The sequence below is a fragment of the Mastigoproctus giganteus genome, chromosome 7, assembly GCF_048544385.1.
Source record: "Mastigoproctus giganteus isolate SK-2022 chromosome 7, ASM4854438v1, whole genome shotgun sequence".
NCBI lineage: Eukaryota > Metazoa > Arthropoda > Arachnida > Uropygi > Thelyphonidae > Mastigoproctus > Mastigoproctus giganteus.
The window spans coordinates 194289577-194316774 of record NC_143581.1 but is presented as its reverse complement, the minus strand read 5'-3'; the positions used below and the strand labels follow the sequence as shown (position 1 = coordinate 194316774).

General features: G+C 39.2%; 1 protein-coding gene across 4 annotated transcripts in view; it reads right to left on the bottom strand.

The window, feature by feature from the left end:
- LOC150083512 (rap guanine nucleotide exchange factor 2-like) overlaps positions 1–27198 on the bottom strand; it is a 471197-nt gene that overhangs the window by 270251 nt on the left and 173748 nt on the right. Inside the window, exon 1 of one of the 4 annotated variants that reach the window (XM_090378047.1) lies at positions 1640–1925. The exons of the other annotated variants lie outside the window; for them this stretch is intronic. Coding sequence (XP_090234173.1) covers positions 1640–1722 — 83 coding nt within the window. The 5' untranslated portion in view covers positions 1723–1925. Of the gene's footprint in view, positions 1–1639; positions 1926–27198 lie in introns of those variants that run through there. 4 annotated transcript variants of the gene reach the window in all.

Genomic DNA, 27198 nt, shown 5'->3' with positions numbered 1-27198 from the left:
TTGAGTTTTCACATAGAAAAAAAAAAAAAAAATCAAAAGTTTTATTCAGCCCTAAGTGTAAACAATGTATTCATGCAGCACTGGCTAACTTAATTTAAAAATCCTACACCGAGGGTCAAGTTTCCAGAAGTGGCGTCGCCTGTCGTATCGTATTTCTTTAGCTTGGTGAAATACTGTCTATTGACTGCATAGTGTCTTTGTGAACTTCGCCTGGTGGCCATTAGAATTTTATAAGTACCTTAACAAAAGCCAACTGTTGGAAACCACTGGAAACCACTCGAAGCGGGCATCATACTAAGACTATTTTAGGATAAAATATAAACATAAACTAGTTCTCTAAAACATCTCATAAACAGCAATCTAGAAGAAATAAAGGGGGAAAAAAATTATATATGCAATCTTCCTACTGAGATTCATGCACATTCATGGCGTAGCGGTTTCCTTTAGACAAAATCCGATTGGTGAATGTTTCAAAGCATTTCTACTAATCACGATGACATTACATTGGTAGATAATTTCTTGTCTGGAGAATACAGAAAAAAAAAAAAAAAAAACCTCTCTACTAAGATGCAATACGATACACTTCTTTTCGAAATTTCTCAAATACTAAAGGATTCTTTAAAAAAAAAAAACATTAATTGATTATTAAAGATGCAAGGCCAAGATTTATGGAGCAAGGGCATATACCATCCTCCATAAATGATTTATGGAGCAATTTTCGATTACCACCTTAAATACCTGGTACAATATTCTATATCAAAATCAGTTGCTTCGGAAGCAAATGATTTTGATGAAAAATACTGATGGAAAGGAAGGAAAAGGGGAGAGAGAAAAAAAAAGCAAAAAATGTTTTGGAGAATTTTTTTCCTATCAACTATTTTGTCATAATAAGCCAGCTCGTTATGTATTCTAGCTTTATTGGTCTTTTATCGTGTAATATATTGTGTTCTTCCATCTATAGAAGTGTCTTCAGGGGCCGATGTGCATACTGTGCGGGCAGTATGCACATCGGCTGAAACCTAGCTATGAACCTTAAATATTAATCTTCACCTAGATTTTCCACCCCTTCCGAGTGGGAATAAAAATATTTGAATGAATAATAAAGTATTTTAATGACTTATTCTAATGCAACCTTGAAATTCATAAAAACCAGACAGATAACTATGGCTATTTACGACACCCGGCGGTTAAAAGAGAAAAAAAAACTTAATCAAAAACGACTTCCGTTTTCTTTTGTAACTGATTTAGAAGTCCACTTCCGGAATCATTCAAACTAATATTATTTTTATTGCTGCGATCAACACATTACTGTTGTGCAAACATTTTTATTGCTATGGTAACGGAACTATATTTTTATTACATAACTATAGATATCGTAATCAGTAGATTGGAGATATTTTGATGCTTCGGATTACTTTGATCACAGTGCAACAGTTCATGTGGCTCATTATCACGTATTAATTAATAATTCCTTTAAGGATTTAAGGGGGCAGGGGGCGAAACCTCTACGATTTCAGCAAGCGCACAGATATAAAAAGATATCTTCAGGAATATCAGAACAAAAAAGATGATATAGTACACGAAAACAAAGCACGCACGTGAATAGTATTTCTAGCTTTACATTTGAACTTACACTTACCACACAGAAAACCTACGCTTCGAATGAGAAGTCTTCTTTCTGTTTTCTCGAAAAGAATGTCTCCTATTCCGGAAAACATCCATATTCACGGAATAAGGCTTGGAGATGCCCAAGTCAGACGAACAAATGACTTAAACCGACTAGGATATGGAGTGTCCAGCTCAAGAAAACTTCATATCCACCTAACCACCACACTAAGTGGAGCCATTCTCCCACTGCAGTTGTGGAGCACTTTAGTGATGACGCCGCAGCTCCTCTCTTGTTGCATGTTTTCATCTACTAATGTTACAACTAACGGTTTCCAGTGGTACGACACTCCAAGAGACGAATATAAGGTTAACAAAGTGTCCAGAGCTACTACGTAAGTACATGTAGGTGCATGCAGCCATTGCCTCTCACTGCTGCCGACGGTAAGACATCAACAGCTACGCCTTTCGGCACAAGCGCACTCTACCGAACTGATGCAAAACCTACTAGCGCGAGGCAGACTGCCTACTGATACTTTTTCTCTTTTCGCATCAATGCCCTCACGAAAACTTATACAGTTGTAGCATATGGCCAGAGGACATTGTTCTTTCTGGACTTTGATTGCTGCCTTTTTATAAAGAAAGGTTTTAAAATTTAATTAAAAAGCAGTTATTTTAATGTGAAAAACTTTTTTGCACTCGGATGTTTTTTTTTTTTTTTTTATTATCATGAGAAAAAGGAGCATGATAAAAATGAACAATTCAGTTAGAAATATTTAAGCTAAATACCAGGATGTGATCGATTTTTCAGTGTACTTTTTATCTCATAAAAATCGTCAGTGATTTTCATAATGTCAAGGTCGGACCAACAAAATGAAAAACTAGGAGTTTTGTCTGATTTTCATTTTAGTTCATTTTAGAGCTTCCTCCTTTCAGGAAATCGGAACCTTTTGCAATAATATATTCCAGAACCAATTATAGCTACTTCAAAATGTTTACAAACGCATCAAGAATCATGGACAACTTCGATAACGATATACTGTATTTGTAACTCCAAGCATTCAAAGCACAAAAGACAGCGGAATTATAAATACAAAAATAAACAAATATGCAAGACATTTATATAAACTCGTATTGTATATGTAAATATACAATACGAGTATACAGTACAGTATTCAAGCCCGTGACTGCTGAATACGGTGCTGTTTCTTGTATTCTGTCTATCTTGTGAACTCCTCTGATCGTTTGGTGGTCCCGGAGTATAAACAGAAAATTTATTTATTTTATTATTTCGACAACGGCGTTAATTTTTAAGGAAAAACGACGTTAGGTTTTGTGACATCACTTCCGGTATGAGAGAAACTGCCTCATCGGACGGCAAACCCAATGATTACACTAGAATACAGCAAAATAACAAAAAAACTTCAGTTCTAACTTTTTTTTGTACCCCCCTTAAACTTTTAATTACTTTAATACGATTTCTGTTGCCCCATCATTACACTATTCAGGTAATAAAAGCCTTCCTGTTACTCAAATACATGATAGAAATATGGCTGAGCCATCTTTCTACAAACTAAATGGAGGGAGCAACAATATATTGTAAATCAACAGGCATTCTGTTATATCATTTAGCATCTATTTTTCGGATACCGAAGGTGACATCACAAGACGTTTTAACATAGTGTTTCTTAAAAACTACATCGTTTTCGAAGGGGAGGAAAAAAAAAAAAAACTTTCCAAGAACAACATTTTCGATCCCTTTGTCGTCAGGAGCCCATTGTAGAATTTATAATATACAATTCTGAATCACTCTCTATAAAAATATGTCCCAGTTGTTATAGATCTCCAAGCACAGAAAATAAAAATAAAAATTGTTCATTGTGTAAATATAGTTCCTAATTTTTGGCTCTGTAGAGTAGTTTATAATTAAAAGAAACCTCAAAGATGAATCATATAACCAGTATATAAGATACAAATCAGGTCCAACAAGATTAATACAAATTCGGAGAAACGGTGATTGTGTAAGTTCCCACAAGAATACTCATCATGTCTGGTTGTTCGAAGAAAGAGATCCGATAAACCTGCTATCTTCTGTGCCCTCACAGACACGTGTCAGGTAGTAGGAGGCGCTTGAGTGACGACCTCAACACCTTATTCAAAACGTGCCCAGTACTTTCTTTTGTTGTGACAAACTGGAATTCCATTTGTCCTTCGAAATTTCAACACCCATTTTAAAACTGATCGCTTACTAGTAGGTAGCTTTTGGAAGTTTAAGCAAATAAGCGGTCTATAAACTGTGTGTTGTATGGCTGGTTTATCTGTTTGCGGTATGAGAAAGCCTGAGCCTCTGCCAAAAATCGGCTAATTCGGTCCCACTTTAAAGGATCCCAATAAAGTCCTCCCATTAAACAGGTCCTTTCGAAAATGTATATCAAATGACAGAATCGCTATGTCGTTATGAGGGCTACATTTTATTTATTTATTTTTTAGATATGATCCTGGAATGCAGCCATTGCTATTTTCAAACTATGTTCCCGCATGCGCCCTTCAGCGTTTGACCGAAAATAATGAGCACCAATATAAAAAGTTTTATGGAGCCATAAACATCATAGCAGAAACATAACAAGCCGTACTAAGAACAAACCTTACTTTCGCTGTTGGCAAAAGTGGAAAGGCGATACTGAAAATATCTCTGGTGGATAGTTCAAGGTTAGAAATAAAGAACTACTGGGACCGTCCGATTGGAAATAAATACGAAAAGGGATCATTAGTAACCAGAATTTATAGTATTTATATTTTAAAAATTTACTACTGGGTTGCAATAAAAGTAGCACAGTACCCGAGTGCCCCAAGTGCACCTGGGCACCCAGTCCAAGATATATGTAAGGCCCTTTGCCTCATCGGACGGCAAACCCAATGGATTAGAGGTGGGAACTGAAGAACGCGACATTACAAGCATTGAGCTTATATACGTACATTATAAGTATATACCGTATTTGTCGGCTTATAAGACGCTGGGCGCCTCCGTAGGCAGGAGCAGCAGTGCGTAGCACACGCTTTTTGATTAGACCGAGGTTCGAGCCCGTGATCACCAAATACGGAGGATGTGGAAAGGTCAGGGAATGACCACCGCACATCCCCGGAGCAATATGGCCTTAGTTGCTAATGCTCCTAAAAACCAAATAACAACAACAACATAAGACGCACCCTTTGGAACGGTAAATTTACGTCTAAAAATTTTTGGGGAAAAAAAATGTATTGTTAAATTCAATAAAAATAAAACCCAAAAGCCAATAAAGAAAGGTATAGAATTATTACTCATTTAGTATTATTGAACTTCAGATTTATTACTGACTTAATCATCATCATCATCCTCAACGTCATCATAATCATCATCCTCTTCACTAGTATCACTGTCACTCTCATACAACAAATGATCTTCAGTGCCATCTATTGCATTACTTATATTACATTTTTTAAAGGACTTAGACCACAATTTTAGTCTTAATATAATTTTCTTCCTGAGTATTGGCCTTTGACTTTTCCACGGTACAGCATGTGGACTTTATTATACCTCGTTTTATGACGTTCTGGGCATAATCTCTGTCAACCGATGATGTTTGTTTGTTTGTTTGTTTGTTATTTGGTTTTTAGGAGCATTAGCAACTAAGGCCATATTGCTCCGGGATATGCGGTGGTCATTCCCTGACCTTTCCGCATCCTCCGTATTTGGTGGTGACGGACTCGAACCCCGGTCTAATCAAGAAGCGTGTGCTACGCACTGCTGCTCCTTCCCACCTGGCTACGGAGGCGCCCAACCAACCGATGATGAATTTCAGTTGGTTTAATATACCTAGCACACAAAAATGTTTTGTTTATATTCCGGCACGACCATACAGATCATAGGAGTTTACCACTAGTCATCTAATAAGAATACTATCACTAAGTGTATTTTTTGGCCACATTGATTCGAAGCACGGTCACACGACTGTAACTTGTTCAGCGCTATTGCTTCTTGATGTAATGCAAACACGTAACCGATACTTTCAGAAGCAGGCTAGAGACTTTTCTGTAATGAAATTTCCAGTTTCTTGCGATCCTTCTTCGCAATTACCGAGAAAATCTGACTGAAAATAAAGAACTGCCAGAACGCCTAAAAGAGCGTTCTCTTTTAGGAAGTGTGGAAGAGGATGGTCTTTCTGTACCACCCTCTTCCACACTTCCCTCTCCCTTCGGGTGAACATTTGATGAGAATTTCAGCAAATGCCATTGTTTAATTTTTCCTTCCATCTATGCTTTTCTACATACAATTCCGATTGCATCTCCTTTCGAGCTCAGGTGGAATTTTTTCTCCTAAAGGATATGTCGATTTTTTGAAGTCGTCCGTAACAGTAATTTCGCGGCATATTACTCGTTTGAAGAGGTCTAGATCCTGGAAGAATTTAAGAATACCTGTTCAATCAAAACTGCCAGTTGGCCAATATCGGCGGGGGGGAAGGGAAGACTAGAGCTTTTACCGGGAATTATTAGAGTTTTGCAGCCAGCATATCATGCAATATCAGCACGCGAACAGACTTTTGTAAAGACAGAATACATGTACCCTTGCGCAATACGGCTAAAGACACACCACAGTGAAAACAGTGCATACAATAGAAACCTTAATCCTACATCGAACAAGCTGCTGCTCGCTCTCTCTCTCTCTCTCTCTGTCTCTCTCTCACTCTCTCTCTCTCTCTCTCTCTCTCTATATATATATCAATTTCTAAATGTGCAACTACTAATTTCCCACTATTCCAAAACACTGCAGTATGATTAAACCGCAAGTAGGATTACGTGCTACTCTTTCAAAAGCCGAACAAACATAGCAGAGGTAAACAACTCTCAGGCTGTTATGGTTTCGAAAGAAGACCTTTAATTAGTGACATGTCAAAGAACCTTCAATGGTGACATGTCAGAGAACCTTCAAATTTGTTTTTGAAATTCATATGAGCAAAGGAAGACAATCGTACACTTGAATAACGCCCTGTCTCCGGTAATTCCCCATTCGGCAATTGCAGCCATCCCTTAATAACGTAACGATCGAAATCTTAGTGCCTATAATTGGCAGGAGAAAGTATAATAATCCAAGCACCCTTAGTTTTCATGCGCCCGTAATTGCTATAAATAAGGCGATTCAGCCTTCAATGACTCGGAGGTCGCACGATGATAAGTAGGTCAGTGTATTGTTCTTGCAGACACTCATTTGACAAGAGTCATTGCCGCGTAGTAGCGGAGTGGGAGACCAGAAACAGCCCATCACTCTCCTAAATTATATAAAATGAAAGATGGCTTGATTTTTTTCCCCAAGTCAATTTACGGTGGATAGTTGGTCCAGACGCAAGGACCCAGTGAGAATAGCCTTGGAAAATTTGTTGAGTGTGAAATCAACCCTGTGGGAAATGCACCCCACTTACTCTTTATGTAGTAAAACAAAAATGAAATCTGTATTACCCAAAGTGTACTATATGAGTCTTGCAAGTTACTTATTTATTCAAAACTACGAATTAATAATTCATTAGAATGAATTATTAATTCATAGTTTGGAGGTGCGTTTATGCGAAGGTTTGGAGGTGTGTTTATCCCACTGGTGAATGACTGAAGCAGCTGCTTTTGGCTAGGAAAAGTTTTACCAGGACGAGCATGGAAACAACCAAAAATCATTAATGCAAGGTCAGGTGAGTATGGAGGAGATGGAAGAACCTCAATTTTGTTTACTGTAAAAAAAAAAAAAAAAAAAGAAGCAATGCATCTTAGCAGCACGATGAGGCACAGCATTATCCTTACAGAATCGAATGTAATTCAGACTACGGAGACGTTTTCTTATGAAAAGCTGGAAGGAATTTTCTTCAGGATTTCTTCATACGACTTTCCTATCACTGTAGAGCCCTTGAAAACAATGTGTAAGGATTATTCCATCAATATTACAGAAAACAGCAACCATCATTTCTCCAAACGTACATGAACAAGGAACTTTTAGAGCAGCAGTAACCAGTGGACTGACACTTTGTTTCAGGGTTGAATGGCGGAATCCATGTCTCATCCATAGTTGCAATCGAGACGGATGTCCTTCGTGACGGAACTTTTCCTGGTCGACAAGCAGCTGTTTCGGTCATTCACTAGTGGGCTAAACATACTCCAAACAAACCTTCGCAGTTTGGAAGCAAAGGTGTGAAAAATGTATATTCCTTCTAGGATTTTATGTTGAAAAATGATCTATGTTTCATTTCACTATCCTGTGTATTTTATGAGAAATAAATTTGGAGGCATTAAAACTTGAACGCACCACATATTACTTTTCAGCGTGTACGCTCTAGTGTACATGAATAATTGGCACCAGGAAATGAGCTGCTCTCAATAATCAACCATCCTAAGAATTCTGTCTTGTACTCACACTTTGAGGAAATTTTTTAGTTATTCCCGCAAAATGAAGAGTGCTCTATCAGGCATTCTTCACCCTTAATTTTTGGAGCTATTTATCATTACATATTTTCACTTTCTATAAATATCGCTTAAGATGGAACAACGATAGTATGTTTCTCGGGCTTCGGTTTCTGTTGTTTACATCGAAACTACGAATATAACACTATATTGATCTAAGTCAACGATCATCTTACCCTAGAAGAAAAAATAATCGAATGTTCGCTAATCGAAGTCAACTCTCTGGTAACGTCTGTGCTCATCGCATTGCCAGAAAGTGATCCTGCTTTTGACTTTTGCAGGTGGTTTACATCGTACTATCATCTGCTTTTTATCCCCCTCCTTTTTTATTAACTGTTCAAATGGGCGGCTATTGTACCGGTTTGTTTCTTCGCGGTTTTTTTTTTTTTTTTATTATTTTTTTATTGACTGGTGCAGAATTCCACACATCAATTAAAGTGATAGTTTATCACTGTCTTTTCTGTAAGGTGAATTTCGTAGCATTCTTTCCGAGGAATTCGTAGAAGTCTGTTTACCGTTAACTTCTTTTACCAGCAGTGTAGAACGCTTCAAGAAAATGTTCATGCGTGATGGATTTTTCCAGCTGAATTGTTTCGACTCGATGGCAAAATCAGAATGCATAAGAAAAAGATTTACTGCATCTCTTGGGGGGTGGTAGGGAGACTTTTCTACGAACAGGATTTATGACTCTTTCCCTATGGGAAAGATTTATTATATTTTTCAGCTGATGGGAAGAAAATGTTCTTTCCCCTCTAATTGCGAGGGTTGACTGTAGACGGGAAAATATCCATAGTGGTTGTGATCATTTTTTCCTTATGTTTTAAGAGTTTCACTTTCTTCCTCTTAGAGAGTGTTTTCGTGCCTATTGTTCTTTTACACGCTCTTTAAGCTCAACTTATATTATTAATTTGTTTTATTTTATAATCTTAACATGCTTATAACTGAAAACAAAAACAAAAAAAAAAACCTATTCATCATTATGAGAAGTCAGAAATTTGAACTCTTCCTGTACGAAGTGGGATATCTAAATGCTTAGAACCATACCATACTTTGATTAACGTTTAACTTCGGCATGACAAAAATCTTATTACAAAATCTTATCAGAAAATTTTATTAAAAATCAAATTAGCGTTGATCTCTGTGTATGGGATGAGGAACGTGTCTGGTGATATGGGCTTGGCACACCCAGTTTACGTTCTTCTCTTTCTTGGTGACTCCCTTCTATTTCTGACTCTCTCTCTCAGGGTAACTCAGAAAGTTTTTTTTTTTTTGTCTGGTACAGCATAAGCCTCGGGCTTCCTTGTACCATATGGCTAAGAACAACAACAACAATAATAATAATAATGAATTTTGATGGTCATTTTCAAAACAGTTCCATTTTGATGCAATATATCTGTTCCAATGTTGTTGCTATTCTCCAAAAAATGTATGAATTTTAATTCTTTGACACATCCTTCAAAATTCCCTCCATCCCTTTGGACATGAATGTCCTTCAAGTCTAACTGTACGAATAGTGTGGTAGACGTTTGACACTGCTTAAAGCCAAGAATTCCACAACAGCAGCAACGTGGAGGAAGCTTTGTTGTGGTGGAACATCCAATCTCCAATATGGATATTAAGCGATTTCCAGACTTAAGAACAGAAATATAAATATTGGCTAGTAATTACTATATGAGATAGCATAAGTCAAAATTTTCACTGATACCGGGAAATTTTGACAGAAAATTTTGACGAAACTTTAAGAGATGACCCATTATTGCGTGGTTGAAAATGAAGTGTTTTTCATAGGACTTTGTTTTCTGAATCGTAATTATGTAGTCAGATCTTATCTACTATTATATTCTTTGCGAAGAAATCGTTGTCACCTTCAGTGACCATATTCCCGATCTTCAAAGAGATCTCAACGTGGATATATTTTTATTCGGGCGTCAACAATCGCTCAGGCGTCCCATGTGTAAATAACTGTATACTATCGTATGACATTCATGACTGCCAGTGTCAATTGGCAGTCATGAATGTCACCAGAACAGCTAGCAGAAGTTACAATCGCTGTTCCTCCACACCGAGCATAAACGGTTTGATCCCCATCGAGATAACTGAAATCTGTTTCACGCCATATCCGAGTTATTTTGGCTCCAGAAAAGGGATGTATATTCCCCTCCCATTGGAAATTCGGATTTTTCATTGAGCAAACAGGCCTAAAAATACACGCGATTTACAGAAAGAATATGTTGATATCCCCATGGTCCAAGGCGACTCGGGAATATTAAAAACAACTCAACCATAAATATTACCCAGGGATATAATTATATTAGCAAGGATCTTCAATCACACGGATCATCAAACACAACAACAGTGTTTTGATTGGTTACAGCAAACATTTGAACATCAATCTTCCTATTGACTCGCGCCCTCAATTGTTTAAATCACCGCCTAGATATAACAGCAGGCGTTGTCCGACCATTTCCTCATATTGTGCGGCTCGCGGCCATATACGCAGACCGCTCCACATGGCCGCGGCCTATCTACATAACTGTTCTTGCGGCCCGCAGTTCTTAAAAACATGCTTGCGATGACTTCCAGAATTTTGTCTGTTTCTGAATTCGAATCTCTTAACTCTTAATGACGCGAGGAACGTTTACGAGTTTTTTTCACCACGTGGCTGAGTTAGTCGGCCTCAGGAGAGGAGAACAAGGTTTACGTGCCCCATTAACTCGGGGTTTTAGTCGTACCTCAGCATAGCATGAATTGTTGAGGAGGCAGTGCATTATCAACCCACTGCATCCTGCAGTGGGTTGATAAATGCACTAGGTGTCCAACCCAGATCGCCAAAAGGCGAGGCAATAGCGTAGCTGCAGTCACAGTCATGGTTTTTGGATATTCAGTTCAGTGTCGCTTCAGGCTGCACTTTACTTTTTTTTTTTTTTAGTCGTACTAAAGGATAAGGTTAGCAGACATTCTCCGATATAAGTGTAAAGTAAAGTGTAAAGTGTGTTCGTGTCAAACGGCACCAGGGGTTTCCCCCATCTCCGCGTGGTTTTCTTTGTGGGTGTAACAGATCACTGTTAAGGCCAGAGATTTAAAAGTGTATGGGATTTGGAAGTATTGTGTTGTGTATCGTTGTTCCTCTGGCCATTTAGCCGCTAGACCCCTGCTGGGGCCTAACGTTGCCCACACTCAGCCCCGTGGAGGCAGACCAGGTACACCCAGCATAATTATTTACTCTGGCAGGCCCTGCCACCTAATTTCCTGAAATTTCAGTGGCTAGGGCCTAAAAAAAAAAAAAAAAATAAAATAAAAATAGTAATAATAAATAAAATAAAATAAATAAAAATAATAATAATAACGCGATTTTAAGGGGTGGTTCGCTAATGAGGTTAAGTTTCGGAATTGATGCACGATTTGGCTGTTATAATTTGGAAGTTTAAGTTTTTGTCGTGTGGGGCGTACACTGTGATGTATAGAGAGAGAGAGAGAGTGGGGGGAAAGACTGAAGACTGGAGGGGAAAGACAGAAGTATGAGGCCAATAGGGTAGACGACCCCAGATATCAGTGTGGCATGCCCATGCCGCACCAGGAGAAGTAAACGGGGGAGACGGGGGAGGGGACGGTCCCGGCCCCTCCCACCGCTAGGATATGGAGAGAAAGTGGGCCAGACTAGGTGTCCAACCCAGATCGCCAAAAGGCGAGGCAATAGCGTAGCTGCAGTCACAGTCATGGTTTTTGGATATTCAGTTCAGTGTCGCTTCAGGTAGGTCACAGTCTTGGTTCAGTCTCACTTGTCTCGTGTTCATCTTATGGGATCAGGAAGAGGAGTGATGACTCTGGTCAGTTTGTAGTACTGCTTTGATGTCAATTCAGATAGTCATATTCGTTGAGAGCATCAGTCCTGGCCATTTGCACCAGGTCATGAATGGAGAGTTATCTTTGTTGGTAATTTCTTCTGATCGGTTGTAGTCATGCGGTATGTTCATGCTGTAGTCTCCTCCTTGGTTAGTTTCAATGGAGTTCTTCTATTCAGATGTTTCCATATTGTTGCGGATAGCGATTTCTGTTCTCCTTCTGTTAAAGATGTCCTGGGCGTAGCGGCTGAACGCGGTGTACTCGTCTTCCGAATCCAGGAGGTGATGCTCATTGTCTTTTGGTACAAATTTTATACTGGTGATGAGTACTGATCTTTGTTCCTCATAGCATTCACATTTGTGCATGATATGTTGCCACGTCTCCATATTGCCACAGGTGCAAGTTGGGTCCTCAGTCAGTCCGAATGAATTCAGTTTTGCGTTAAAGGGCCCATGGCCCGTCAGGAGGAAGGTGGTGTTCAGTCCTGGGTAGAACCATTTGGGGGCTTTTGGATAGGTCTTGTCTACGTAGGGTATAAATTTCCGTGTGACTTCACCCTTGGTCGTCTCTTGCCATCTCCTCTGCCAAGTTTTTTTCAGTTGTTCCATGATTTTCTGTTTTTCCATTCGGTGGTTGTTTGTAGGGTCCAGTGTAAAAGTGTCAAACGTGGTCGGTGTTCCCTTTGCCAGGTAGTACATCAACCCACATCTCGCCACCTCCAGGTCCAGAGGGAGAGTTCCCGCCAGGACCTGCAACGCACAGGTACTCACCGTGTTACACGCCCTGGTGATGGTGAGGAGTATTTTTCGCTGTATTGTATCGAGGATTCTTTTATTTACTGCAGTTCTTGCTTTGACGTACCATATTGGGGCTCTATAAGTAATTGCTGGGACGAAAATTGCTTTATAGTAGAGGGATAATGTTCTTTTGTTTAGTCCCCAGTCTCTGCGTGTTACTCTGACTACTAGTGCTGCGTATTTTCTCAGCTTCTCCTTCAGATATAAGAGGTGTTGTTTAAAGGACAGGTTGGAATCTAGGATAATGCCTAGGTATTTCATCTGTTTTGCCAGTTTGATTGTGCTTCCCCTTACTTTTATCTGGGGCGGCCGTCTGATGTCGAGTGTTCCTCTCAGTAGAATTGAGTTCGTTTTGGTCGGGGAAATCTCCAGTGTATGCAGGTTTGCCCAGTCCTGGAGCACTTGCAGTGCATGGTTTGCACGGGCTTCTAACTGTGATCTAGAGCTCGCTGCCACCGTTAGGACGAGATCATCCGCGAAAGCTTGTGCGTTGACATTACCCAAGTCGAGTGCCAGGAATTCATCAAAAATAATGTTCCAGGGACACATATTCTCCGATATGTGTCCCTGGAGAGGTTACTCATAAGAACTGCAAATAGTCAGGTACTACTTTTCATGAACTACTTTTTCAAGGTCGATATTCTGCGCAGCACACAAACATTTTTTCTCTAAATGGTCAGAGATAATATATTCCCTTACCACTACTATGGCTGCATTAGTGTGAATGTGAGTGGCGTAAGTAGAGTACAGTATTACAAATGTGGTCTCGAACAGCAGAATAAACTTTGCCTACACAGTGAGTTGTTCTGGTATTGCACTGCTTTCAAACACATTTGTTTTTAGTGAAGAGATTAGCCTTTTAGAGATGACGTTACATCGCCAAAAGATTAATATGCTATTTAACCACTGTCTCATAAATTGCATTAAATAAACATTTAAATCTTGCTGGCCGATCAAAAAAAAAAAAAAAAAAGAAGGCAGTGATATTCCTTCTAACTCCATATAACAAAGCTATTTATAATCTTATAATCTTTTTATTTATTTTAATCATCTAATTAATATTAAATTAAAATTACTGATTAACATTATAATATAATTATATTTTCGCTTGTGTAATTATATATATATATATATATAATTTGTATTAATATTAAATTAAATTAAGTAAGTATAACTTATACAGAAGTTGCGTTGAAAACCCATACATATAAACAAGTGCTGTAGTGAATAGTAATGGCTTAAAAAGAATGAAAATGAAAATTTTTATTTTATTTTAGATTTGATCTAGTTTTTATTCCTTTCCGTTTCGGTCTCTGTTGGGTCGGCTATGAAATATACGTCAGCTCATTTTTCACCTCTTTCTACGTATATTTTATATCAGAAACAGAGGCCTTACTTCTTGCTGTATTTCCTGTTGTTTTGGCTGCTGACCCTTGATGAAGAGGTTAAAATCATCGGATCTATAGCGTTAAGTACTATTTGTATTATATTTATTTTATTTTATTTTACAGGTACCTATTTAATTTTTTTTTTTTTTTTTCATTGTTACTACATCTGGCGTGGTCAGCATTTCTCCACTCATTTAATAATAATTATTATTGTTTAATTCGTTCGCCGGAAATATAAAATGATATATGTTTATTTTCCATATTCCATATGTCGAAGACATTTTATCCCCGGATTTGGAGGAGAGAAAAAAAGTGTAACCTTACTACAGGGAAGCATAGATTCTCCATACACTTTCTGTAATATGAAGTAAGCATAAATGACAACAAAATATCCCTAAGAATTTGAGCGTGCGTAAGTAATGGATCTAAAGGATAGTTCTATAAGCCAGTAAATATTTGGAAGCTTTTTATTCTTTTTTTAAAATTTATTATCATTCTTTTTTGAATAGTCAAAAAAAAAAAAAAAAACTATTAAGCACTTGCATTAGACCTGATCAAAGCTCGACGCTAGCTGACAAATCGCAGAGAGAACCAATAAAAAATTAACTAAATTACAGTCAAGTAAGAACTAAATGTGATTCAGTTCTTACTTTACATCTGTGTACAAACACGTACATGAAAGTAGTTATGATTCCAATAATAAGTTAAACCATTTAAATACAACGTTCAATGAACTGAACTTTGTATTTAAAAGCAATTGATGATGGTCCTTTAGGTGGTACACTAAATAGAAAAAACGTAAAATTTTACATGAATGTATTAAGTGCGCATAAAAAGTAACTGAATGTCTACCTTAAATAAGAGTTGAACTGAATATTCGGTAGTTCAAAAACATACCACAAGAAGATTTTTCTTTCATACTACGATTATCCACTTGTAAATTTCTATCAGGTAAGTAAATACAACTTATTAATAAGACACGCGGAGGATCCCAAAGCATCAAATACTAATAGACGCTTGCCACTCAACAAACTTTTAGGTCATTGATTAAAAAGGATTAACTTTTAGTGAACTTAAACAACAAAACTTTTTCCAGTTGGGTGGAGATATTCTGCAGTACAACTTCACACTTTTTACTAAATTTTATCACCACCACTGTGTAGATCCATTTTCAACAATATGGATAATACTCTATTGTCACCGACCGTGAAAGCTAAACACAGACTCTGCGCCAGCTTCCCTATGTTATATTAGACTCTTTCGTCGTCTACAACGCTCACTACGCTAGTGGATTTATCACATTTCGCCCTATATCATACGGCTCATAGAAAGAGGCCAACCATCACTACCACCATGAATCTATTCAAAAGTCATTTCAGCGAAACACGAACAAAGTGAGTCCAACGTCATTGACAGCACGTGGGCTTGGAGGCGAGGGACGTAGAGAGAGACGGGGGGGACAAGGTTGCGTTAGTGTCACTAACCCCAGTTACGTTATCCTGAAGTTGCACAAAGTTCGTAATGAGTTTTTCATGCGGTAGAGAAAGATTATGCCACTCTACTATAAAAACAGCCGGTGTGCTTCAGCCAAAGAGTCATTCTTTCCATGAGTGTACTCCTGTCATGCAGGAATTTACTCATAAAAACACACCTACTGGGACTCCAAGAATACTGATAAGTATCCCCGTTGGGGGATGAAAAAAAGGGAAAGGAAAAAAATGGCGGTAGTGTATTAAGGCTTTTATCGAATGCCTAAAAGTCAGATGACATTTGCGTCTTGATGAATGCAACGATGAAACTTATGTTTATTCTGGAGTGATGCAAAACAAATATTGAACGGCATACCAGTTACTAGATAACAAATGTTGTCCTTAAGAGCCTGGTTTCGCAGTGAAATTTCAAAGCGCTATGGTAAGATATACAGCGACATCGATCAGTGAAGTTAAGTAACTCGAAACCAGCAGCAATCTCATATATTTTTAAAAATTCACTTAAGAGCGAAATGTCATTCGTTCTATACTCTGCAAACGTGGTTAAATCTACCCTATAAAACATGTCGTTCCGTGACTACAAGTTTTGTTCTGTGGTATAAAAGTGGTAAAAACGTATAGCATTTTTTGTTTAGATACGCTGAGGACAGCCTTAAACTGGAGCGAAGCCTAGTTCTAATAACTAATTGCAAAGTTCATCTTTCAAGGCAGTAAACTCGATATTAATACAACTCTATATCACAGACCTCAGTGTACATGAATAACACAGTTCTGCACTTTAAGAAAAGTTCCTGGTTTTACTGCTGATAAGAAATCTGAACTACATTTTTAATGGAAATTTCGGAAGTTACTTGAAATTTGGTCTATCATGTCAGAAAGTTTTTACAAATAAAAAAATAAAATAAAAACAATGAAAATATTCGTGGAGTGCTTCTGGTTTATTCTGAATTTTTACAGATTTTACAAATAGATTATTTTTTACATAAAAATACCGATAAAAATACGTAAAAATAGAAATATCAAAGGCAAGTCCTCTTGTCAGGCAAACGTGGCCAAAAACTGGATTTATACACTAAATAGGGTTAAACTTGCGCCATTTTTGACTTCCTCAGACAGCTAGTTTCGGTGGATGTTCCTCTTTTTAGCTGGCCATCGTACTGACATTCCAGCCACCTTGGTATCTTTTTTCCATTTCTTTTATATTCTGATGAAATCTTTCCCCTGCTCTTCACCTAAACTTTCTAAATTATCTGGGAAACGGTTGAGATGAGCGTGCAAGAAGTATACATTAACACTCATACTGTAGCCTAGTTTTCTGAACTTTTACAGCATGTCACTCAACTCGTCTAATAATCTGGGTAAAGTATTTATTGTCCCCCCAAAAATTGCATATTAATTTTTTAAAGCTAGTCCAAGCGTCTCTTTCAGTTGGGCTCATGGACCCTTCAAATACAGAGTCTAGCAGCAGCTTGCGGATTTAGGTCCAACAAAAATTCTTGCTTTGATTTTTTTGCATGTAAGCGATGAAAACTTAGTGCGAACATACTTGAAGCAATTTCCTTCTTTATTTAAGGCCTCGGCGAACTGTTTCATTAAACCCAACTTCATATTCATAGGAAGTACAGTAAATAAGTACACTAAATAAAGTACTAGTACTTTATTTAGATCTACTAGTGGCTTCTTTAATGTTCTTTGAACCTGGTGTCAGAGACTATTTTGGACCACACTCTCGCACAGAAAGCAAGGAATTTTTGTGAAACCAAGTTGCAGACCAATAACCTTAAATTCTCCACGCACTAACCTACCATGATCGTTGTACTGAATATTTTCCATACACCTTAAATTTTCGTAGTTTTCTTTTAGGTGCTGGATAGGGTACAAGAATGGATTCATACTTATTTCCATTACTCCTTTGAGGCTTTTCGTCGATCAATAAACACCCTCCACTCTGTTGATTGCTAAAAAATTCCAAAAAAGTCCATAAGTGCAGAAATGTTGTTGCAATATATCATTTAGTCTTCAGGGAAATGTTTTTCACAATGTCTATACCACGAAAAGACTTCCTGGAACCAGTAAATTCTTGGATTTCAGTCAGTCTTGACCTTAAAAGCTCTGCAGACCCTTGGGCTAGATTTAAATCTCTCAGAGGATCGTTGAGTTCACTTTGTGTAAACAGCTGTATTCCAGGTTTTGAATACCTTCGTCACAATAGTTGATATCATCCTCTACATAAATGTCAGAATCGGGATCTGATGGTATATGTTCAAGAACAACTTGGTGGAGGTAATACCGGTAGTTCAGGTCCATAGGATACTGGCTTTACAGCTGAAGTAATGTTGTTCGGATACAGAATTGTTCTTCGGTTTATAACCTTCTACTACATTTACAGAACAAAAGTACTAGTCGTTAATATGATCCCGAGGTTCCCCTCCACACCATGGGAATGGCAAATTTCATGGTTTCCTTTTACCACATTTCCATAATCGCAAGCCCTCCACTATGTACGGCACACCTTATGGAGGGAGGGGGATCAACTTTTTACTTTGGTCACCTAATTTAATTGCAAAATATGCGGTATATACTTGTACATTATGCACGATATAAATGACGTTATATCCTGCCTTTGTCTCGCCACAACATAGTTACACAACATAATATATAGAGTATTTGGATTGTCTGCGCGGGTAACACGGTGGTATCATCATCGTCCTCCCCACGCCGGGTGGAAAAGGCCCAGGTTCGAATCCCATTGATGACGCGAGGAACTTTTATGGGCTTTTTTTCACTCCGTGACTGAGTTAGTCAATCTCAGGCGCAGATAGCAAGGTTCCATTCCCCCGTAAAACTGGGGTTTTTCGTCCAGCAAAGCAGGAAAATCGACCAGAGAACACGCAATTTATAGACACAATACATATGGGTAGTTGAATTAACATTCCAGGTGACCCTAATTTAAAAGTTTTAGTCTTATAATATATTTGGATTGTTAACACAACTATGAGTTGCCATTGCCAAAGATAGAGAATATGAAAACCACGTTGGAAGCGATAAAATTCGTTAACGCGACTGCACCAGAAAACAACTGAATGTGGAAGAAATATTTGGCAGGTTTATATAGCTACCTGACTTGCAGATTTCGACATGTCTAAACACATCCGGACACATCGACACCTGTCAGTCACAAAGGAAGTAGTATGCATATTGCGTATACATAAAATGTGTATATAAGAAAAGTTCTTACTGTTTGTAAAAAAAAGCTGTATGCCATACGTAAAAACGGTTTGAATTTTAAGAATTAACACTAAAAGTAAACTCAAAAAGACCACGAAATTTGGAAAGATCAAATCTATGCAGACCAGTGTAATTTCATTTCCTATAATAATTTTTAAAAGTTAGTAAAATTAATAAAAGTAGTTAAAGCATTGTCGCACAAGTAGAGTACAGTCAAGGTCGGATTTAGCAAGGCCCAATGACCACAGCAATACCGTTGGTAGTACGCCCGCACTATTAAATCTGCATTAGCTGCAACCGCATTTTGTAGGTAGCAATGAGCAAAGTTTGTTACTTAGTGAGTCGACCCCTTTTCTTCGTGGAAGTGCTTCATAAGTTTCCTCGATACTGCAGTACTCTAAATAACAAACCATTACCCGCATATCGGTTTCGATCCTTTAAATCAGTGGTGTCCAGCCTTTTCCCGTACAGGGGCCACATGCAGAGTTAGATTTGTTTCGCGGCCGCATTGAGTGATTCGAGAAAAAATAGTGTTACATTTTCAATGACGTGTACGGCGCATACACTTTTGCGCAGCCACCAAGATCAAGCAGAAGGCGCGCCATAATTGGAGTCCGGGAACATTTTGATAGCACCTCGTATATACAGACGCTTCTGATCGGGCATGTGCATATTTGATACAAAAAAATTATAAAAGAAGCAGAACTCATGACACTAACAGGTGGCTTTGTAACTTCAACACTCTCACATATTCGCCGCAATGAGCGCCACAATCTTTTTAAAATTCGTTTATTTACACTTATTCAAGCGTCGAATGTACGCAGTTCTTGAAATAATTAAAAAACTTGAAATGCTGTTTTAGTTCACTTTCCGCGCGGGCCGTATAAAGATTATTCGCGGGCCGGATACGGCCAGCCAATAATTTTTATTAGATTGGACGCCACTGCTTTAAATGATTCTCCTTTAAATCTTTAAAGTGATTATCTAGTTATAGCCGTTTTTAGATTCTTTTCGCACAAGATTTAGGAACACTGTTAACATAAAATAATTAATCATAATTAACGAGCGAATACGCAGCTCTTTTTATTAAGCTTATTCGACAATTTCTCCACATGGATTTTCAATCATCAGACAATCGGAAACTGTGCTACATTATAAAATTTTTCTAAAACTCTCCCTGAGAGGCGCCTCTTAGGAGGGGGGGGGGTTCAGCAGAACTCTTTAAGGAATGCCTAAAACCAGCCCTGATTACGCCAGAGTTTTTGATTATAATCCAGACTTCTACATACGCACACAATTTATTCAAGTACGTCTTTGAGTGACCCAAACAAAGCACAAGAGCAGAACTGTATGGAGGATGTGGAGCGTCTCAGATTTCAAGTATTGCTCTGGCAACGTGGAGGGTAAACAATGTCCTTTTGCAGGATAACTCCAGTTGTTGGGAAACCACGACTCCCCCCCCCCACGAATAGCTCGGTAATATTTATTTATCAAAAATTTCATACGATATGATTCGTCAATCCTGAAGATCATCAGCCTGTTAAACTGTATCAGGTGTTGCTACTCCAACTGGCCTACCAAGGGGATGCCGACCGGGCTAGCCGGGTGGGTAAAGTACCTGCCTAGCAACCCAAAGGTCGCGAGTTCGAATTCCGCCTCGGGCTTGGATCAAAGTAATGCAAAAACGTTGGGAGGTGCATTATGGCCACAGAAGCCGATGCGCCAATAACTACCAAAAAAAAAAAAAAAAAACTCCAACTGGTCTACCAAGTTAATATTCATCAGCAATTCTTGAGCACTCATTCCTTTTAAATATTTTCTTAAACATTTAAAATTTCAGACAGTACAAATCAAATAACACTTTCACTATTCAACAACTGCGCATTTTAAAGTGCGGTTGCAATTATGGAAAGCAATTCTCAGCATCGAATTACCAACTTTCTATCGCAGAAATAAAAGATATAATTATAATAATAATATAAGAGGTATATTATTGTTACATCTCTGATCGAAAAGTTCGGAAACCGACTTTATAACTTGAAACTGTTTAGTGTTGTGGCGGGTTCCGCTTTGTTGCAACGTGTTCAGCGAGTTATTTGTACATAGCAATTCCCAATCACCCGTTTATCTGCAGTCAGTCTGAATTATCAAGCGTTCAACAGATGGGTGTTTTACTGTTTCGCCACATTTTAAAACGGGTGACTTTACTGAGCTGTAATTTGCATCAAATTTTGTTTCAAATTAGAGAAGTGCAGCAGAAGTCCACGAAATGTGAAAAACAGATTTCGAGAAAGATATTATGTGCTGTTCGAAGACTTTTCAGTGGTTCGTTTATCCAACGAAGATTATCTTCGCTTTGGCTGCCCTTCAACTTAAAACACCAATAAAACACTCAATCACTCGTGTTTGTGAATATGATCACCACTAATCGACGGTTAACTATCAGCGAAGTACTTAGTAAACTGGTAGTTCTTTTGGGACATGTCAATTGATTTTGACTCAAGATTTGGGAAAGTGACCTTCTCATTAATCATACAGGATAAGGAGTTTTAGCATGTCAGGATCTTCGTAGGCGTGCTGCTGCTGAACTACACTTTCCCTCTTCCATCATTATTACTGACGAATAGTGAGCGTATGGCTATGACCCAGAAACAAAGGCTCAGCCCTCTGAATGGAAGGCACCATCTTCTTATAAAGCCCGAAAATGAAGCAAGATACAATCTCGATCACATGTGAGAATCATATTTTTTGACTAATAGAGCATTGTTCATGAATCGGTTTCACATGGTCATGGTCAAACAGTGAACCAAGGACACTACAAAACAGTTCTATGGCGAATGCGCAATGCAGAAAACGGCCGTAAAAGTGGGCTTCAGGGATTGGCGCTTTACTTCACTGCACCCCGCCGTGTCCCAATCCGACAAAATCATCGGGTTTGGCTTCCTGTAATCCTCCCCCCAAGTTTAAAGCTCCCTTGAAAGGTCACAGATTTGCAACCACTGCGGAAATTATTCGGAACGCGACACATCAATCACTCGTATTAACAATTCCAAAAGAAGCCTCTCGGGAATGTTTCCATGGGAATGTTTCCGTCAGAAGATTTGGAATTGGTGTACGGAGTGTCAAGGAAGCCCATCCCAATAATAGCAGGTAAGCTTCATCATTTCCTAAATATTATTTCAGTGCCGAACTTTTTTGATCACACCTGTATAATGGGTATTTATACTAGTTAAAAATGAAAATTCACCATTATTGATTCATCTTTGTGTGATTATATACGTAAAACCTATCAACAGCGACATCAACGTAGCATATGTGCAGCCATTTTTTTTTCTTTCAGAATTACTGTTGCTAGAAGTTTCTGAGTAACAACCGATTGTTTCTGTAGTTTTTGGGCTGTTAAAGTTTAGTAGGTAAGTTGAATTTCAGTAGTAATCTGAATGTTAATTATACTATTCGTTAATTTAGTATTAAAAGTTTTTAAGATTACATCATGGCATTTAGTCTAAATTGGGAGTCTTTCGTCTATAACGTTTCGCATCAAAGTGTCGTACGCAACGATGGTTTTATGTCACAAGCAAATGGTGCATGTGTATTGCAAAGCCGTATACAAGTAGTACGGTTCATGAAGCACAACTAATACAGTAGGTGGCGGCACATCACATCATTTTGACCAGAAAATAAAACGATACTTCGCCTGTTATAACATTCTACTAAGCCATAAAAATAGGAGTTGGTAACTCCCTTGTTAGGTCAACTAATACAACAGCGCCCAATTAACAACAGACTGAAATTTTCTGCCCATGTACGGATTCCAACTGCAACGTTCTACCAGTGAGCATGTGCTGGCCGAGAGCAACAGTCAACTCCAACAGAAATCCGTAGCAGGAGTGGACAGGCGCGAGGGCGCATAAGTACATGCCCGTGACTGTTAAATATGGCCGTTTCTTGTATTCTCTCTCTCTCTGTATCTTGTGAACTCCTCTGACAGTGTGGTCGTCCCGGAGTATAAACAGAAAATTCATTTTATTTATTTAATCAACTTTGGGTCTATGGGATGAAAATGATCATGTGACACCTTGCAGTGTTGAGACCCGTTAATAAACAGGACAAATATTTTAGTGCAGGCATTAAGCAGGCAATAATTTATAATCTCTCCGATGACCCAAAGACCACGAAAATAAAATCGGTACGAAAGACAAGGAATCCAGAGGTGATCATCGAAACAGAGACTACAGAGGAAATAAACCAAATAATAGCCAACCCCAAGATCGCAACCCTGGGGCTCAGAGCTGAACCCACAAGAAGGAAGCCCCCCATCCTTATATATGACCTAGATAAGGATATCAAACCCGAGGAGGTCGCAAGAGAATTGTTTAACAGAAATCTGTCCAACACATTTGTCAGATCAAAATCTAAATGATCATGTGACACCCAAGCACACCATCAAGACCAAATCCTCGAGCACAGTCAACTGGTCTGAAGAACGGAGCTCGGTAGCCTGGCAAATACTTATAAATCATACTAGAGTTTATATACATTGGGGTAGCCACCGATTCCGCGAACATGTGGCTATCATCAAATGCTACAACTGCTGCAAGTTCGGACACACGTCGCACACATGCTCCCAGGCTGTGCGAACCTGTGGCCACTGCTGCGTTGGCAAGGGCCACAACTTCACCGTCTGCCCAAATATAAGACCCCCGTCTGTGCTAACTGCAAAAGTCAGAAAATGGATGCCTCCCATTCCCTCAGAAACAGCACGTGTCCCATATACCAAAAATACAAGATCTTGACCCAATCCAAAACAGATTATGGCACCACACCATAAACAATTCAACACCAAAGTGATCAAATTCTTTCAGCTAAACGCTCATAGAGCCAGGGCAGTGGCCGACCAGATCAGGATGAAAGCCGAGGACGAAAATATAGATATCATCATACTCCAAGAACCATACACAGCCGCCAATCAATATCCCCTACAATACAAGATCATACAGCCTGAAAATGAAACCCCCTGTGCCGCTAGTGTGGTCAGAAACCCAGATATAACAGTTACAGGATCACTCACCTCGGCACGGTCTGGGCAGTCTGTGCATATTTTATCTCAGCACTGGGAGCTTTCTACGTCGTAGCCCTGTATTTCCGCCGCCCTGGAGAGGATATAACGATGGTTACAAGGTACCTAGAACATGTAACAAATATTCTCCCCAACCAGAAACTAATAATAGGAGCGGACGTGAACTGCAGGTTTGGATTACTCTAGAGGTTTCCTCTATGGAGTAAACTTTGGATCACTTTGTGATTAATCTCTATGGAGTAATCCAAAGCTACCTCTCCAGTAGCCTCATCATGGTGAATGCTCCATATAAAATACTCACCAGAATAATCAACAGAGGCTGTCCACAAGGCTCCGTTTTAGTACCCACGTTATGGAACATCGTCTTGGATGAATTCATAAATACCGATATTGGAGAGGCGTCTTCACAAGCCTTTGCATACGACCTCATCCTGATTATAAAGGCAAAGAGCAGAATTCAGCTGGAAAGAAAGGCAAATCATGCCCTTAAAATCCTACAGAAGTGGACCAATATCCACTTCCTTAGGATCTCTGCAACCAAAACGGATTCCATTCTCCTCAAGAGTACCCTAGATTACCCCACAGATTAAGATTGATGGTGTCACACTACGACTTTCCAAGGAATTTAGATACTGAGAGTAATGTTGGACCCCGCTCTCTCCTTCCAGGCACACTTGCAATACATTCGTAAGAAGATACGTGGCTATACAACCCTTGTTACCAGAGTCGTAAAAAGTGACTGGGGATTGAAAAAGAAGACCCTCAAGCTTTTTTACAAAGCCGCCTTCCTGCTGATAGCTATCTATGCTTCCGGAGCATGGTACCCCAAAGTTACCATGGCTGTAAATCGCAGAATCCTCGACTCTATCCATAGAGCCATGCTGCTCGCTATAACCGGGGCCTGCAACACAGTTAGCACCCACGCGCTGCAGGTGCTGGCGGAACCCTACCTTTAGACCTCGAAGTGGCTAAATGTGGAGTATTATATGAACTCTCCAAGGGAAAACCTGTACCTTCGCCGGCTTCGACGTAGATCCTACCACAAACCGTTTGACTGAGAAAAAGAGACCTACAAATCATCTCAAGCAGACCTGGCAAACCAGATGGGAAAAGTCACCAAAGGGAGAAGTCACCAAACGATTCTTCCCCAACGTTGGAAAACTCTACCCAATGGCTCCTGCATGGTTCATGCCGGGACTCCACGCGACCCTCCTGCTAACGGGACACGGTGCCTTTAAGGCTAAGCTTACAGCCCTGGGCATTACAGATGACCCTATTTGCTGCTGTGGAGAGTTGAAGAGCTGGCACCACCTCATGCATGAATGCCAGCTTTATGATGACCTCCACTGCCAGCTCATCACCCGGATCACCTTTTTGCCCAGAGATAGAGAAAAACACCTCCTGGACGGGACGCAAGAATATGTTGCCTTCTCCAAGTTCACTGAAGACTTGTACAGAAGAAGACGGGACTACCTAAACATTACTGCTGACCAGGTACCCTTTCATGGCAACGGTCTTCCCCTCTGGCGGTGCCGTCATTCAGCAGGATAATGCGCCATGCCACACGGCCCGGATTGTTCGAGACTGGCTCGTGGAACATGAGGAAGACTTCCAGGTATTGCACTGGCCTCCAAATTCCCCAGACATCAATCCCATCGAGCATCTGTGGTTTGTGTTGGAACAGCAACTCCGATCTGCGGCGTCTCAACCACGGACCTTACAGGAGTTAAAGGATCTGCTGGTTAAGTGTTGGTACCAGATACCACGAGACACATTTAGAAATCTTGTAGCGTTCATGCCTCGCCGGGTACCAGCTGTTTTGGCTGCACGTGGAGGACCAACATCATATTAGGTAGGTGGTCATAATGTTTTGGCTCATCGGTGTATAACCAGTTTTCCGATCCTTCACTGTCCAGTACTGATGTTCCTGATCCCACTGTAACCGTACCTTCTTGATTTTTCTGTGGGGGTTAAACGGCTGCGATACCTCGTCTGTGACAAAATCCAACGAGTTGTTTGAAATCCCTCCTTGATTACCACTGCTGTTGTACTGAGTTGCTAGTTTAATGACTCTAGCCTTTTTGTTACCCTGCACAAGTCTTCCTGTTGGTTTCCGTTGGTCTCTGGCATCAACGAGTTGTTTCCGATCACAAGATCGCAATGGCTGGTTACCATTTGGTTATTGGACCAATCTAGATATACCAGATACACAGTTATAAGAGAAAACTCTAGCAGGATTCCAGTTCCGAGATACTCATACCAATGCGTCTGGCGCTGACTGCCATGTCATGTTCAAAGTCACTTGAATCTTGCCCATTCTCGAACTGAATTGCATACAGCAACTCTATATATCTGCGAAGGCACTCCGGAATTATGGGACTATATTGAAGATTCTGTTGCTTCTGTAATCGTTGCTTCTTGGTTCGAATCCCGCCTCGGGCTTGGATCAAAGTACTGCAGAAACCTTGGGAGGTGCATTATGGCCACAGAAGCCGATGTGCCAACAACTATTAAAGAAAAAAAAAAAAAAAGAATTTTTTTTTTTTTCAACTTCCTGGTTGCTAAGTGGCCAGTCGAACAACACTCCGATATATCAAACACTACTTTCGCGGCTGGCTCACCTGAAGTGATTTAACAGAGAGCTATATGGCGGATATGAACTAACACTCCAGAACCGCTATGACAGAGATATATACAACATATATGCCCGCCTGCTTTACACTACTTAGTATAAATAGGCGATGCTCTTACTAAAGGAGCGCTCTATTTCATGAAAAGAAAAAAAATGTACTAATCAGTTGGGTACTCAGTGTATATCAGTCATATAACAATAACTGCTGGTCACTAAACAGTACACTGTAATTTGTTTACAACGACAGCAGTGCATGTTCGTAATTAAATATTCAGGTTCTCCGGATTTTTATCTTTTGACTATTTAAAAATAGTGGTGTATACTAACATACAACTTTCACAGATTGGAAAAATTAAGTCAAACTATCAAATCAGAAATTTCAACGATAACTGTTCAAACAACACTATGTCTCATCAAACGTGGTGAAAGGAATTTATGCTTACATTTTCATCAAACGTGGTGAAAGGAATTTATGCTTACATTTTCACTTTCTGTAAATTTGCTTTAAATGTTGAAAGAACACTTTCAACATTTACAGCAATCTTCATTATAATTATGTTTATAATAATAATCGAAATATAACGGACTGTAACTAATATTATAATAATAATTGAAATTAAACAGAAAATATACTGTGGGTTGTGCGTCTTTTGAATCG